Source organism: Aulonocara stuartgranti, assembly GCF_965226115.1.
Source record: "Aulonocara stuartgranti genome assembly, chromosome: 6".
NCBI classification, from domain to species: domain Eukaryota; kingdom Metazoa; phylum Chordata; class Actinopteri; order Cichliformes; family Cichlidae; genus Aulonocara; species Aulonocara stuartgranti.
In genome coordinates this window covers 29,027,070-29,041,942 of record NC_138944.1, presented here as the reverse complement: position 1 = coordinate 29,041,942, position 14,873 = coordinate 29,027,070, and the positions used below count along the sequence as shown (strand labels likewise).

Below are 14,873 nucleotides of genomic sequence, written 5' to 3'. Positions count from 1 at the left end.
TGTCAGGTATATATATATATGCGCCAATTGTACAGATTTGTTTCTTTATGTACAAAAAAAAGAAAAAAGGTAAGTCAGTTGTTTGATTTGTAGTCAAGCTTCTCAGAATTGGAATCTCCACTCGGGGTATTTTCTGCAGTGTAGTGCTGGTCTTCAGTGTTCAGTTACTGTCAGTAAGAAATGACTGTTATTTCCAAATCAGTGTTCTTCCATTTACACTCGGGCACACTCTAAGCAGTGGTTCAGGTACTCTGCAGCTTTTGTGTCACTGAACGTGGCGAGGCACTGCGGGCACTGCAACTCTGACATGCCTGGGTGTTCATTCCAGGCAGAGTTTGGGGTTGCCGCCGCAGCTGCAGGTTGCTGGTGCTTCTGGTGCTGCTGCCGCCTCTCAGCAGTGGTCCTCAACAGAGGCTCTGACGTGTCTTTACTTCGCTTTGAGGAGATCCTGTGTCCTATGTGCACGTGACACAAGGGAACCACGTCTCTGCTCTCTCTGCTAGCTCCCTGCTGAAGATAGGGAGGCACGTACACTGTCAGCACAAGCTACACGTACTGGACGGTGGTAACAAGTAAAAGGAAGTCTGTGCTTCTGTCGAGGCACTCATGCACCTAAGTGCAGGGCTGTTGTCTCACCTGTTTGTGCAGCTGCTGTTTTAGCTGAGAAACCTGCTCCTTCAGGGCATCAATCTGGCCCTGCGCTCGCTCCCTGTCCGCACGCTCTGACTTAAAGTCATCAGTGTAGATAAGAACCTTAGGAAGCAAAAAAAAAGTAAAAAAAAAAAAAATTCTCTTTCACATTTAGTTTCATATTTAGTTATTTGACACTATAACCACGCTTAACAGAACTCAGCCAATCACCAGGCATGAAATCGCACCAACCTGTTGCTCAAGTGTCTGAATTTGCTCCTTGTCTTGTCTTCTGATGTCATCCATTTCTCTAGCAAGCCGTGCACACTCCCTCATTTTCTCCTCCAGTAAGCCGTTGAGCCTGGAAATCTCCTGATGAAGCAATCCAGTGTTGGTGGAGCCCATCGCAGGCATCAAGCCCTGCCCGGTGCTGTCCTTCAGCCTCTGACATAAACCTCTTATATAGTCCTCCCTGCTGGAGTCATACTTCTGCCACTGAGTATTCAGGCTTTGTACCTAAAAGGAAATTGAAAAAAACAAAACGTCACACCTTCGATCATGCACCATGTTTTATATTCCACCACTGGAGTGTTAATATTGTGTGCAAAAGTAATTGAAATGTGTTTCCTTAAGGACATAATCAGATCACATGTCTATTTTTTTTTCCTGACTGATTTCAGACAACACTAATGAGACTCACATATGCCACACGCTGCTTTAGCTGTTGATTCTCCTCCTGAAGCTGACGGATTTGGGCATTAACACTACCCATCTCAGAGGACTCTGGCACCTGTAAAAGATTAGAAAACAGAGGTTACAACAGGACCCTGAAAAGTTGAAAACAAACAGCTGTATTATAAAGCTATTTAAAAAAGAAATTACAAAAGCAACTGGTGACTTCTAAAAGCATTTACACACCTCTGCATTCTTTTGCGTAAGGGCCACATCTTCCACTTCTCCTCCTCCCCTTTTGTCTTTCTCCAGTCTCGCCATCAGCTCCTGGCACACCTTAACAGTTGCACCGAGCTGCCTGCGTAGCTGGTCGGCCTCCTCGGCCAGGGAGGTACAGAGGACACTTCTGGTGGCCTCAGCCTGCTCCCTCTCCTGCAAGGCTACCCGTAGCCTTTGGATCTCCCGGTCCTTCTCGTGGTCCGGCTGACATCTGATGGTCTCCAGCTCCAGCTCTTTCTCCCTGAGCTGAGTGTTCAGCCTCTGGATCTCCTGAGGAACAATGATGACAGATTCATGGCATGGCAACAACAGCTTGCAACTGATATGTCAGATATGCTCTATGTTTTGTTCCCTGAACACTTCTGCAGTAGAGACTGTAAAATGAACGCGTCACAGTAGACAGCAGCTTACAGTTCAGGGTAACAAACTGATATATTAAAAAAATCTATATATGGTTATAAATCACTGATTAGAGCTGTAGGGAGAAACATCGACTGTGTACAATCATCAGCATGTTTTTACCTCAGCTTGTCGGGCTGCCTTCAAGTCCCCTTCGTTCTTCTTCTGTTTTAGTTTGCATATTTCATTGAGTAAACTCTCCACCAAAGAGTTGGACGGACTGATGAGCACAGACTCCTTATCTCCCACCGTCATGTAGAGCCTCTCGTGTCTCCCCAGCCTGGCTTTTAAATCTGCAATAACACCGTCCTTTACAGAGATCTGTCTGTTCAGAAGGTCTATTTCCTGCCGCGTCTCATGATACAGAGTATTAAGCACGCTGTAACTCCGCATTTTGTCTCTGAGCATGTCGTTATCCGTGGTGTTTATACTGACGTTATCCATTGCGGGTTTTGTAGACTTTGACAGACGCACCAGTCTCTTAAAAATCCAGCATTTGACGCCTCTGCCTCGAGCCCCGTGTCTTTAGAAAAAGACCGTCGTCAATTGTCTCAAATTTGGCTCATCAGAGAATAATATCCCCCGAACCGGGGATTTCCTAGGGAACTTCCCCGCGGAGTTTTTTGAGCTTCGTCAAAAAGGAGCCATGCTTGTGTTCAAAAAGGTTCACTGTAGATATCCACAGGTAGAAAAAAAAAACATTTTATAGCGTCTTGGCACAACTTGGTAAACAAAGAAACATATATTTTAAATGTAGCTAAAAGTTTAAGCTAGGTCTCTTAAAGGCTGAAAAAAAGAGAGACGATTGCTGCTTTCAATTACGTCGGAAAATCTACTACTCCTAGTTAGAGCGAACAAAAATTAAGTTATGTAAAAAAAAATGTTTACCGGTGTTTTATTAGTGCCACCATTATTATAAGGATGCATAGCTTTGGCTTAAAAGGGAGAAAAGGGAATGGCTTGCACTTTAGTCAACTTTATTTTATACAACCCAAATGCTGCTTGCTGTTGGTTTCTACAGAAAGTATAAACTATAATATTGAAAGGAATATCAGATTATACTAAATGAAAAACGCTAATTTCCCAGCGGTAGTTTACCGGGTTTTTACACATTCAGTCCCCTAAAAGTCACATTAGGGCATTTACTCGTAGTGTCATAACAAATTCCCCATGCGCGCCACTCATTTTTGTCAGGCTTTAATTTTTCCCACAGCTTTAAATGCACCGCAATGCATTGTCATTCAAAGAATTACGCATTAAGGACCACACCGGTGCCGTATTAATGGCTGATTTTAGGATGCAGCGGTCTATGACTGAACATTGTCATCCCGTTTTTGTGTGTGTTTGTTTGGTTTTTGTTCTGAAATTTTGGGAAGTGACACAATGTCTCTTACGGTAGCAAATCAAGAATTTACCCAAGCTGTACTGGAAGCAGCTCCAGTTCATGGTGACCTCTTGGTACTGCAAACTGGGAATACTCATGAATAAACGGATCGTGATCTTTACTTTTCTTATGCATTTTCTCTTTTTTAAGTGCTACCTAAAAAAGGGTTCACTACAAAAACGTAATTACACATGGATGACAAAGAACACCACTGATTCCAAATTAATTCATTATACTTGTTGTTGCAGTTTGTAGCTGGCTTTATTTTTATGCAATTTTGTATAAAATACAGATGTAACACATACTGTTGAATCATGGACTGATGTGCTTTTAGCAATGAATGTGTGCTTTGGATGTATAGTCTTAATACGGGTCCCAAGAACCTAGATATTTATGTGGAGGTAATAAATAAATAAATACACCCAATAGAGTACAGTGTGTGTAATCGTTTAGCTGAAACGGTTCCAAGTTTACGTGTGTAACCTTTTTCTCAGACACTTTAAACAAAATGCACAGTAACTAGCATATATAGGTCACACTTACTACATGTGCTCCATTTAGGTTCATCGCTGGACTACAAGAAGAGTGTACTAAGCATTATCGGGTCAAAATGAAACTACTGTCTAGACAGTAGGAGTACCGAGTTAAAGACCAAGAGTGTTCATCAGTTGTATTGGCCAGTGGGGAGTCCCAGGTATTTCTGGGTCAATCACACCAAGAGACATGAGAGGTGTGAAGCTTAATGTCTTTTAATGTCACATGGCAGTCATGTGACGCTTGTTACAACAGCAAGAATTGAGGTGTAAAGTGTGTAAAAAATTGTAGGAAGGTGGGAAGAAGTGTCAGGGTGGAAACTAACTGATTCCACAAAAGATTCTGTCTATAAAAAAACCTAATGCTGACCTGAATCACTTCAGTTCTCTATGGCCTTCTTTTACAGTCTCATCCTAGCAACACCACCCCTTCTTATTGATGATTCACACCTTCATTCATGTGATTGGCAAGTCTCAGAACTCATGTGACAGTAAAATGTCTGGGACTTCCTGAAAGAGTCATCGGTTGACACCTTGTGAACAGGTGGCAAAACACCTTAAACACCATTCATGTTAAGTAGTACAGTAACTTGTAGAATGGAAATATATAAACTTCAGAGTTTCCGCTATGAAAAGAGGCTTTGTTAAGTACTTGTTGCAATGCCGAAACAGTAAGTCCATGGAAAATGAAGCACCAACAGTTATAATAATCATGTAAGCGTTATGCCCCCATAACACTTACACGATAACACTTTAAAGATCAGTAGTTAAATATATCTGTGGTCTGGTGCCTCTTTCCAAGGTTAGTGCTTAAAGCTTCCTCAAGCCGGGTGCAGCACTGACAAAGATTCATTGTCGGCATGAATATTGTGGCAATTTCTCTCAACTTTTCTTTTCCAGGGTGGAATGATTGTACAGCATACATTTCAATGACGCAAAAAACACAAATTGAAAGTATACGTTTGAATTTATTTAGGATTTTCTGTAATCCACACAGATTAACAATTAGACATATAGGCTCAAATACATGCATATACGCAAATTTAAATGTCCCTTAGTAAGTTACACCTCGGTGCTTTGGGCAGCCATCAACAACTTTCTGGCATAATTCTGGCTGGATATTTGACTGCTCTTCTTGGCAGAATCCTGCTTTATCCATTCAAAATCCATTTTTGATGTGTGTTTGGGACCGTAGTCCCAAACTTGGATCCAATTGTCTAAGTTTCAACCATCTAGCTCTTGATTTGAGGGAAAGGTGTAGATTTGGAGATAGTCCTCCTCTTTCATTATTCCATCCACTTTGTGCAATGTACCAGTACCACTGGCAGCAAAACAGCCACAGAGCATGATGCTACCCCACCATACTTGACAGTTGGTACAGTATTCTTAGATTTGAAAGCCACACCTTTACTCCTCCAAACCTCCTCTTATCAGTGTGCCTAAATAGCTCAATCTTTGTCTCATCTGGCCATAAAACCTTTCTCCACAAAGTATTTGGCTCGTCCAAGTGGGCAGCTGCAAATTGCACTCGAACTTGAAGGTTCTGATTTTGGAGCAGGGGCTTCTTCCTTGGTTGGCACCCTCTCAGTCCACGATGATGTAAAACTCTGTAAATGCTGGTATTCCAATAGTGTTTCCAGTTCATGGCAGGCTTGGTGGTTCCTGGGTCGTTCTTGAATATCTCAACCAATTTCCTTTCATCTAAGAGTGATGCTCTTCTTCCAGACCTTGGCAAAGTGGTGACACATAAAAATAATTTGTACTTGTGTACAACTGTTTGAACTGGTGCTCTTGGAATTTGCAGTTGGGTAGAAATGGCCCCAAGAGACCTTCCAAACTTGTATTCTCACTTCTTAGATTTTCATTGAGTTTCTTGGACTTTCCCATTTTTCTGAGTATTGGTCAATCCAATTAGTGCCAACAAATAAATCCTTTCTATGCTCTATGCTGGTAAAAAGAAACTGTCAGCGGTTATTAATCATGTATGATCACTAATGAGAAGTTAATAGGCCTTGGCCTAGTCAAGGTAAAAACACTGTGGAATCTTCAGCACCAGTTATTAAAAGATTTAAGTGAGTCCATGTATAATATTTTGCCTGTGTTTATTTTGTTGATTAAAGAAAATCAAAATCAATTCAAACTTGTGCACCCAGTTCTTTAAATGGTAAATGGCCTGCATTTGTATAGCGCTTTACTAGTCCCTAAGGACCCCAAAGCGCTTTACACACACAGGTAATGGCAAGCTACCTTGTAGCCACAGCTGCCCTGGGGCGCACTGACAGAGGCGAGGCTGCCAGACACTGGCGCCACCGGGCCCTCTGACCACCACCAGTAGGCAAACATGGGGTTAGTATCTTGCCCAAGGATATTTGGCATGCAGCCAGGAGGCAGCCTGGGATCGAACCACCGACCTTCTGATTAGTGGCTGACCTGCTCTGGCACCTGAGCTACAGCCAGCGTCCATTGTACAGCGTGCATTAAAGATGCACGCTGTACAATCCTTCCATCTTGAAAAAAGAAAAGTTCAACGAAATCATTAAAAAGTCGGTTTTCGTCATTGAATATGATGGTTGGCTGTTGCCTGATAACCTAAAACAGAGGTCTTCAGGTTTTGTTGGTCTTATATGGCCACTGATGGTCTTCTGCTCAGTGCAGGAAAGCTGTGTATTTGCTGTGGACTACCATAATCCACCATCATAATAAAATTATATAGTACCGTATATTTTATTTTTGTTACAGCATTCGATGAACTTCCAAGAGTGTGCTTTAACATTTATCGGTTGCTATTTAAAGATGAAGTGAGTCTTTTTCGGTTGTGACCTTTAGCGTTAGCCCACTTTTGGTAGGTCACTTGTGGCTGCTGCTCACTAGGCGAATGAAATAACTTTCTGTGGTACCGACCACGCTATTTGTGATCATGTGTGTGGGTGTGGGTCTCCATTTGTACTTGGACATTTGTGTGTTTACTTTACTTTGAGAACCCTTTTGTGGTTTAGGACCACGCTTTATGTGACAGTTTGCGTTGTGGTGGCAACAGATTCCTTTTGCCTACTGTTACATGTTGCTATGTTTGTTTGATGTGTGGTAGTAACTTGGTTTGTGGCTTTTATGTCGACCTTTTCATGGGTCTTGGGTTATTATTTTCTGTGTTCAGTATAGACCTTTGGTAAGGTATCATGTGCTGGGGCTTTTCCTGTGTCGGCTCAGGAATTTGTTAGGTCACCTGTTGCTTCATTTGGTGATTGGAAAAATTTGGAAAGAACACTTATTTTCCAGTTTCCCCTTCCCTTTTTCTCTTTTAGATCTCTGACATCAAGGGCTAGACCACACTGCTGGTCAGGAGTGGGGAATTAGGTTTCCCAAGTGGCCACGTGAGAACTGGGGACGATAAGGTGAACTTAGTTCTGCTCAATATTAGATGAACTGCCCACCCCTGATCTAGAGGGTGTTTGTCCTTTCTCTTTCTTTAATTTATGAGCCGGGACATAAGAGAAAATAGCTCCTCAAGTGAAAATATTAATCTTTTCATCATGAATGTAAGAAGCCTTTAGATTGAGTGATCAAAGATGAAAGATAAAATCAAAAATAATGAACATTTACTAGTGTCAGTTGTTCTTTATCTGCCTTTTAAACACCGATTGATTGGAGCTTCAAGTGATTTAAAAAAATTACTAAAGGTGTTGAATAAACCTCAATGTGTTCAGAAGCAAATCTTACAATAAGACAATTAATTTTATGGATCTTATAACTGTTAACTTTTTAAATATTTAAATGTTAAAATACAAACTGGCATCGTTACACTTGCTGGTCACTGTATTAGGTACAGCTTGCTAGTATCTGGTTGGACCCCTTTTTGCCCCCAGAAATGCTTTAATTCTTCATGACGCGGATTCAACAAGGTGCTGGAAACATTCCTTAGAGATATCAGCCCATATTGACGTGATAGCATTGCTGCAGATTTGTCGGCTGCACACTGAGACTATGATCCGGTGACCGTGGAGACCATTTGAGTACAGTGTACAGTGTGAGAACATGACATGGTATGTGGCATAGTTATTCTGCTGGGAGCAGCCATCAAAAGATACTTAAGTAGGCTGTGGCCCAAAGTGTGCCAAGAAAATGCACACCACCACTACACAAGCAGCAGCCTCAACCATTGTTTTCATGCTTTCATTATGTTTATGCTAAATCTGGATCCTATCAGCCGAATGTTGCAAAGGAAATTAAAACTCATCATACCAGGCGACCTTTTTCCAGTCTTCTGTTGCCAGTTTTGGTGAGCCTGGTCAAATTGTAGTCTCAGTTTCCTGTTTTTAGTTGACAGAAGTGGTTCCCACTTCTGCTGATGCAGCCCACCACAGGTGTACATTTGATATGTTGTGCATTCAGAGATGTTCTTCTGTGTACTTTGGTTCTAACAAGTTGCTATTATTTTTGCTGGATATTTTCTCTTTTTTGGACCATTCTCTGTAAAACCCAGTGCCCAGTGATGGCTGTTTTGGAAAACCCCAGCAGATCAGCAGCTTCTGAAATATTCACAAATGCCATGTTCAAACACGCTTAAATCACCTTTCTTCCTCATTCTGATGCTCGGTTTGAACTTCACCAGGTCATCTTGACCATGCCTATGTGCCTAAATACGCTAACGTGCTGCCACGTGATTGGCTGATGAGATGTTTGCATAGAGGAGAATCTGAACAGGTGTACCTAACAAAGTGGCCGGTGAGTGCATATCCAGTGATCTATGATCAGATTTTTAACAGTGAATTCCGCTAGATGGCAGTGTTAAATCAGTATGTTTCTCTATCCTATAGCTGTGGGATCAAGATTATTTTAAAGTAGGAAAACGACCTCTCCCCTGTGCACAGCAATGGACCGGCTCATTTCAAATATTAACTTTGTATCTTTTAATTGCTGCAAACTTTACACAAGAATAAATGACAGTATTTGATATTTACACTGTAATACATCCAAAATGACTTATGTTTCAAGCACACACACACAGACACACAGTTACTTGCATTTACCAAACTACCTGCTCATCAAAACCGTCCAATCATCAATACCAAGAAGCAGTTTGCGTCACTCAGAATGAAGATGCAAAGTTGAATGTTTACATGACACATGAGTGTCTAGGAGTAAAAAAATATTTTTATCATATGGTGGTAGAAAATTATGCAGTTGCTCAAGTACAAAACGTTTACCAAGAATTATTAAAATACTGAACGGGAAGAGAATATAGCCAGCTATCTCTCATTTGAGGAAATGGTAGGAATACAAAACTACAAATATTTGCTGTATGCTTCGCGCTAGGCACCCCTGGATCACAGCTTTAATCGCTGGGCACTGTGTAAAATGAATCCGCGTTAGCATCTGAGGCAGAAGTGACTTTCTATAAGATGAGAATACATTGTTAACTTAATCCAAGCAGTAGCTACATCACCAGATCTGTTGCTGCTGATCTCAAAGCTGTCCAGGTCTGCGTGTTGTTGTTGATTTTAAATGGGGCTTTTATAGAAATGACGGCTAAAAAAACCAATAATGTTAAAAGATTTAACACCTGATTTGACCTCCTGGAAAAGATGAGAAAAACGCCCTAAAAGTCTGACGAGCTCACTCTGTGAGCTTTACCAGGATGACACATCTGCCAGTGATAAGTAGAGTCAGTCATTTTCAAATCCTGGACTCAAAGCTTTGCTAGTTTTCACTCTCTCCGTGTAAGTTGTGATTGCTCTGGACCTTGGACAGCAGCTGAGTGCAATTAACTGTAACTGATGGGGCCGCAGCAAAGACCATTCGCTGGGGAGGGACGCACAGTTTGAAATTGGCAGCTAGGGGGCACCAATGTTACCGGTGCGTACAAACTGAATGGAAGTCTGTCTGGAAGTCTGATTTTCACAATAAAAACCACAGTTATAGTTTTAGAGTCAAATAAAAGATTTTTGGTTTATTCAAGCGTGTTTATCTATACTTTATACCCCATTTCAACTTCTTCTTCTTCTTTTTAAACATTATCTGTATTCAATGATAAACCAATGAGAGAAACAGTAAGCTGTGCGTCCTCTGGGGCCAGGCAAACGTCTTTGCTGCGCTCTAGAGCAGAAAAACCAGAACTGCGACCACAAAAGAAGGACTCCCTCAACAAAACTTGACCTTCAACCTTAACATGCAGGTACCCACCCCACCTCTTCCTCCCCCCTCTTCCCTAGCACTGTAACTTGCGGACGCTGCGTGAAATCCTTTTAAACTCGCGCTGTCCCTTCTGCCAGCGCTTCAGAGAGGTGATGACCAGATGGCCATCCATCTTCTGGCCCATGACGAGGTATGCGGCGTTGATGTCGTCCATCTCCTCGCAGATACACTGCAGCCCGTCCTTCAGCCACAGCGCCGTCTTCCTGAGGTCTCGCTCCGTCACGCCGTTCACCATGTAGATTGCCTTGCTCTTCGTGTCCGGCACTATTTTGGTGTCGCCGTTGATGTAGGCGATCTCCTTCACTTTGATTTTCAGAGCTTTAGTGCATGCAGAACGAAGAAAGAGAGCGAGAGATGAAGGAAATGCTCACTTATGAAAGACGTGGGAAATCCATGCAGGGGTGGAGGCCTAACTGATTCTCCTCTTCATGCTGCCCTGAGACAACTCGGCGAGCTCTCAGGGGCCCCTAAGCTATGCTGACCTTGATGTACTAATGCTCTGATGCATGGGTTGGGGAGACTTACCAAAGTCATTTTTGCAGAGGTTCTCAACAATTTCGTTGTCATTTTCATCAGTTTCCTTGCAAGCATCGCACACCCTGGGCGCTGAAACGGGAATCAAATGAGGCAAATATTAAAAAATGATTTGTGCATTTACTAAATATACATGACTAGAACACATGCGTCGATTTTAATTTTTTTGTTTAACTTTTTTTTTTTTTTATGAAGCTGCAAATATGTGTGAATTTTGAGCCAGTGTGCCTCAAAGTGAATTTGGGATTCATGCAGAATGTTTGCGCCTGGTTACCCTCTTTGGTGGCTGGCGCAAAGCTGTCGATGCTTGCAGGCGGTATGCACAGGTCATTGTCGAGTGGGAAGCGCTCGCAGTCCAGCATCCTTGGCCACGGAAAGCCAAAGGCGGACATCACGGGCGCGCAGCCGCGCTTGACGTTTTCACAGAGAGACCTGCACGGCTGTATGGGCTCGTCCAAATCGTCCAGACAGACCGGAGCGAAAAGAGAGCAGAGGAACTTTCTCGTGTCCGGGTGACACTGTTTCTGGACCAGCGGGATCCAAGACGACGCTTGCTGCAGTACTTCGTTCATGGTTTCGTGTCCGAGCAGGTTCGGGAGGCGCATCTCCGTGTACTCTATATCGTGGCAAAGCAGGAGATTTGCAGGGATTGCCTTGCAGTTGTTCTTCTTGTAGAATAGTTCATGCTGGCCGAAGTTATACAGTCCGTGGATTGCTTGCAGGCAGGGCATTGTTATCACCCACAGCACCGCCACGGTCGGAGTCAAAGCTCTCATGCTGTCTGGTGTATGTGAACGTTTCAGGCTTTGGACGGAGCTTCTGTCAGTGGCAGGCTTCTACTGTGACAGGAGGTTTTCTTCCCGGCATGTCTGGGAGGAGTCTGTATAATATGCGCAAAGACCTCTTCATTCAGCACATTTGGTTTTCCTCCTATCAGGTGAACCATGTGGACAAATTTGTCTTCTCGGTCAAAGATCCCCCCTCCCCGCGAAATTCTTACTCCTTTGGGGCGTAGAGGCATTTTTGATTTCTAATTATGGCTCGTAGTATTTTATCACCAGTCGCTTTCTTGACAGCTTCCCTCCCCCGAGTTAATCTCTGGCTCTCTGTGGAAATTAAAACAAATGCGTCTGACAGGTTCCCCTCATTACGCCCAAATCAACAGACATTCATCCTGAGTGATCCCCCGTTTTCTTTTCTTTTTCTTTTTTTTGCAAATAGTTTAGAAATGTCAGTAGGGGCATTTAGCTCAGTTCACTGGAGCGTTAATTTTCCATCATTAGGAGTGGTGAAATCCTCCGGGCAGGTCTGCAGGTTCCATACCACATGGTGAAATATTGTTTGCCCTGGTGTGAGAAGCAGACCTGCACAAAGCACACCCAGGGGTGAAACCAAATCTGCCTCCTCCGGCACTGCAGCTCTGGCTCATGTCCACTCGCAGACCCCCATGAGCTACAGTCACGTCTGCAGAGAGCAGCGTGGTTATTCTCAGGCTTGAACTTCCTCTTCACATTCACTTGAATGGAGCTGAAATGAATTAGGACTTTGGCCTTTGGATCAGTTCAGCAAAATCACAGAAACATATTTTCCTCCTTAGGCTACTCCCCCGTGGAGATATGCACATGCTTTTGGCTTTTACTTACCCAAATCCAGATATCTGTTGTGAGATGCCTGCTGCCTGAGAGCCCTGCAGCAACGTGGCTTTTGTTTCCAGTGGCGAAGACCTGAGGAGCATTAATTAAGTGCCACACACTGATTCCTGTGTTGTCAGTGCTCCTTTATATTCCTTCGATCATTCCAAAAGGTTATGAGTCACTTGTTCTAAGTAATAGTCAAAAAGGTATTTGAACTGAAAACAGTTGTAGTTTATTTGCTCTGAATTAAACATGTCATTAAAGTTTATGGGTCCACGTGTGCCAGTTTTGAAAGGGCTCGCTTTGCTGTTTTTCTTTCCATAAGAAAACAAGACAGAATATATAAATGATTTGGTGAACCTGGCACATCTAAAGAGTATCTTAAGAACAGTTTTGCACACTTACATGAAGTGTTAAACCGTTTACCTCCTGCAGATACAGCCGCAGTTATTTCCAAGAATCGTTAGAGGACAGCAGCAGTGGTAGCGAATTCATGTCCCAATGGTGTATTTCCTGTATTTGAAATAAAATAATTTTCTTTATAATAATTATAGAAAAAAATAGAACAGGGTTGCAATGTTGCATGCCCTCAAAATTAAAGGTGAAATCTAAGGATTTATGTTTTTCTTATTTGGAATAAATCTCCTCCCAAGCCACACTGAAATTCCTCCACTAGTAAGTGTTGCTTAGTAGCTTATGTCACAAAGTGCCATAGACGTCCACTGTTGTCCAGAACTAAGAAAAAACTTTGCGATGCGTCCAGCAGATAACTGAAGCATTCATTCAAAAGTGGAGAGAAGCATCAGCATGATAGTTCCTCTGGGGTGATGAACTTTTCATTATCCATTTGAATTTTCAGCATCATGTCATTTGCTTCTTAGGAAACAGCTGTTTCACTATGCTGGTTAATTTCTTTTTTTACATCTTGATTTATGCTTTTGATTAAAAGTAAGTCAAACAATTTCTGCAATTTCAACACTCTTTTTTTAAAACAATGAAACAAAACCTTTGCAGTGGCACATGTTACATATTGCCTCTGTGGCCCAATGACAGCTGCAGCTGCGCAGTGCTGTGGGGGTTGAGGATTACACTTTCACCAGTTTAATAGCACTATGATGGATACATTTAACATTCATCCAGTGCCTGTTTGTTCTCATGCAATTCACCTATTCTTCATAGACAATATCCCACTTAGAGTAAGTGACCTAAATGCTATGTCATTTTTGTAATTTGGTTGAACTAACAAAGCAGGGAGACTTTTGACTTTGAAATTGAACACGATTATTAGCATAAATTCCAGAGACTTGTTTCGTAACCTGTTTCAGATTCTTCTATTTTTAATTTTCTCTTATCACCAGCAAATTCAATTCAATTCCAGTTTATGTATATATCAAATCGCAACAAGAGTCACCTCAAGGTGCTTTATATTGTAAGGTAAAGACTACAATAATGCAGTAATAATACAGCCCCGCCATGCACAGACACCCCCTTCAGCAAGCACTTTGCAAAAGTGGGAAGGAAAAACTCCCTTTTAACAGGAAGTGACCTATGGAAACACATTAACTTAAAGCCCAAGTGTGATAAGTATGGGTTTGCCCTGTGCTGATAGTAAATTTCAGTTGCAGACATTAGTAAATCAGTTTGTGCACTTGATTTAAAATTTCTCCTCCCTTTTATTGCACCTTGGGAAAGGAACTCCCAGAAACACATATGCATCAGGGTCAGTTGTAGTTCCCAGCTCTTATACACACTCTTGTCACTGCGCTCTCTTTGTAAGTATTGACAGTACTTTTTTTTCACCAAAGTGCAGTTTGCGATGGCGCAACGCGTTACTAAATCTACCCCCAGGGCCACTAAACAAGATCAGATTTAAGCAGGCCTCATATGCAAACCGTTATGGGAGATATGCTGCAGAATCGCATATGTAAAATATGTGGGCGAACAGACAGAGGAGTGCATCGTCAGGGCTTCATCTCAGCTTTGGAAATTACAAGAACCAAAGTCTTAAATCAAAGATTAACCAGATCCAAAGGGTGGGGGATGGCCTGGATCAAGTCTAACAGTGTTTAAGGGTTTATCTCTCCAAACACAAAGCCTCTATTACAAATGCACTTTCACAGACATTTAAGTTTGGGGGCTCAGCGGAGACGTGAGCTGAGCGTTACCCCAGCAGGTTCTCATTACAACTCTGTGTAAAATCGAGAAGCAGCTCGTCATCCCATCTTTAGCTCAGTAACCTCGCCCCCATGCTTTGACTGTTTTTACTTAACAATGCTCCTCTCATTTCTTTCATTCTTTTTCTTTCATAAAGACTCAAACTACTGACAGATATGATCACAGACTGGGGCAAAGCTCAAAACAAAGTTGGACCCTAGGGGCAAATGTTTCGAGACATCAATTTATTGACTGTTTATAAGACTTGTCTTAGTGTGAGGAGCATCAGCAAACTATGATGCAAACGCAGGCCTGCTGTTTTTCATTTGGTATGTTTTGTTTTACCATTTCCACGCAGACAGGCTCATACAGCTTCATACATTAGCTTTCAGTAAATGAAAGGACAGGTCTGCTAATCATTTATATATTTTTGATTGTCAACAAATCTCATTAAAAAGCCAT

The 14,873-nt window shown here is 42.2% G+C and overlaps 2 protein-coding genes across 3 annotated transcripts; both read right to left on the bottom strand.

Annotated features, from left to right (window-relative positions):
- Positions 1-2,815, bottom strand: tnip2 (TNFAIP3 interacting protein 2). 2 transcript variants are annotated; one of them, XM_082535511.1, is made up of 6 exons: positions 2,104-2,815; positions 1,549-1,851; positions 1,331-1,420; positions 883-1,146; positions 637-753; positions 1-507 (listed from the first exon to the last, which is right to left on the bottom strand). In XM_082535511.1, exons 1-6 carry the CDS (start codon positions 2,422-2,424, stop codon positions 214-216), a joined length of 1,389 nt encoding a protein of 462 aa, XP_082391637.1. In that variant the 5' UTR covers positions 2,425-2,815; the 3' UTR covers positions 1-213. The 2 variants fall into 2 exon arrangements, with proteins under 2 accessions (XP_082391637.1, XP_082391636.1); XM_082535510.1 differs by having other exon boundaries at positions 1-510; positions 2,104-2,811.
- Positions 2,816-8,789: 5,974 nt separating this feature from the next.
- On the bottom strand, positions 8,790-11,590 carry sfrp2 (secreted frizzled-related protein 2). Its single transcript, XM_082535518.1, has 3 exons — positions 10,898-11,590; positions 10,615-10,695; positions 8,790-10,407 (listed from the first exon to the last, which is right to left on the bottom strand). The coding sequence occupies exons 1-3, from the start codon at positions 11,397-11,399 to the stop codon at positions 10,103-10,105; spliced, it is 888 nt and encodes a 295-aa protein (XP_082391644.1). The 5' UTR covers positions 11,400-11,590; the 3' UTR covers positions 8,790-10,102.
- Positions 11,591-14,873: the final 3,283 nt, after the last annotated feature.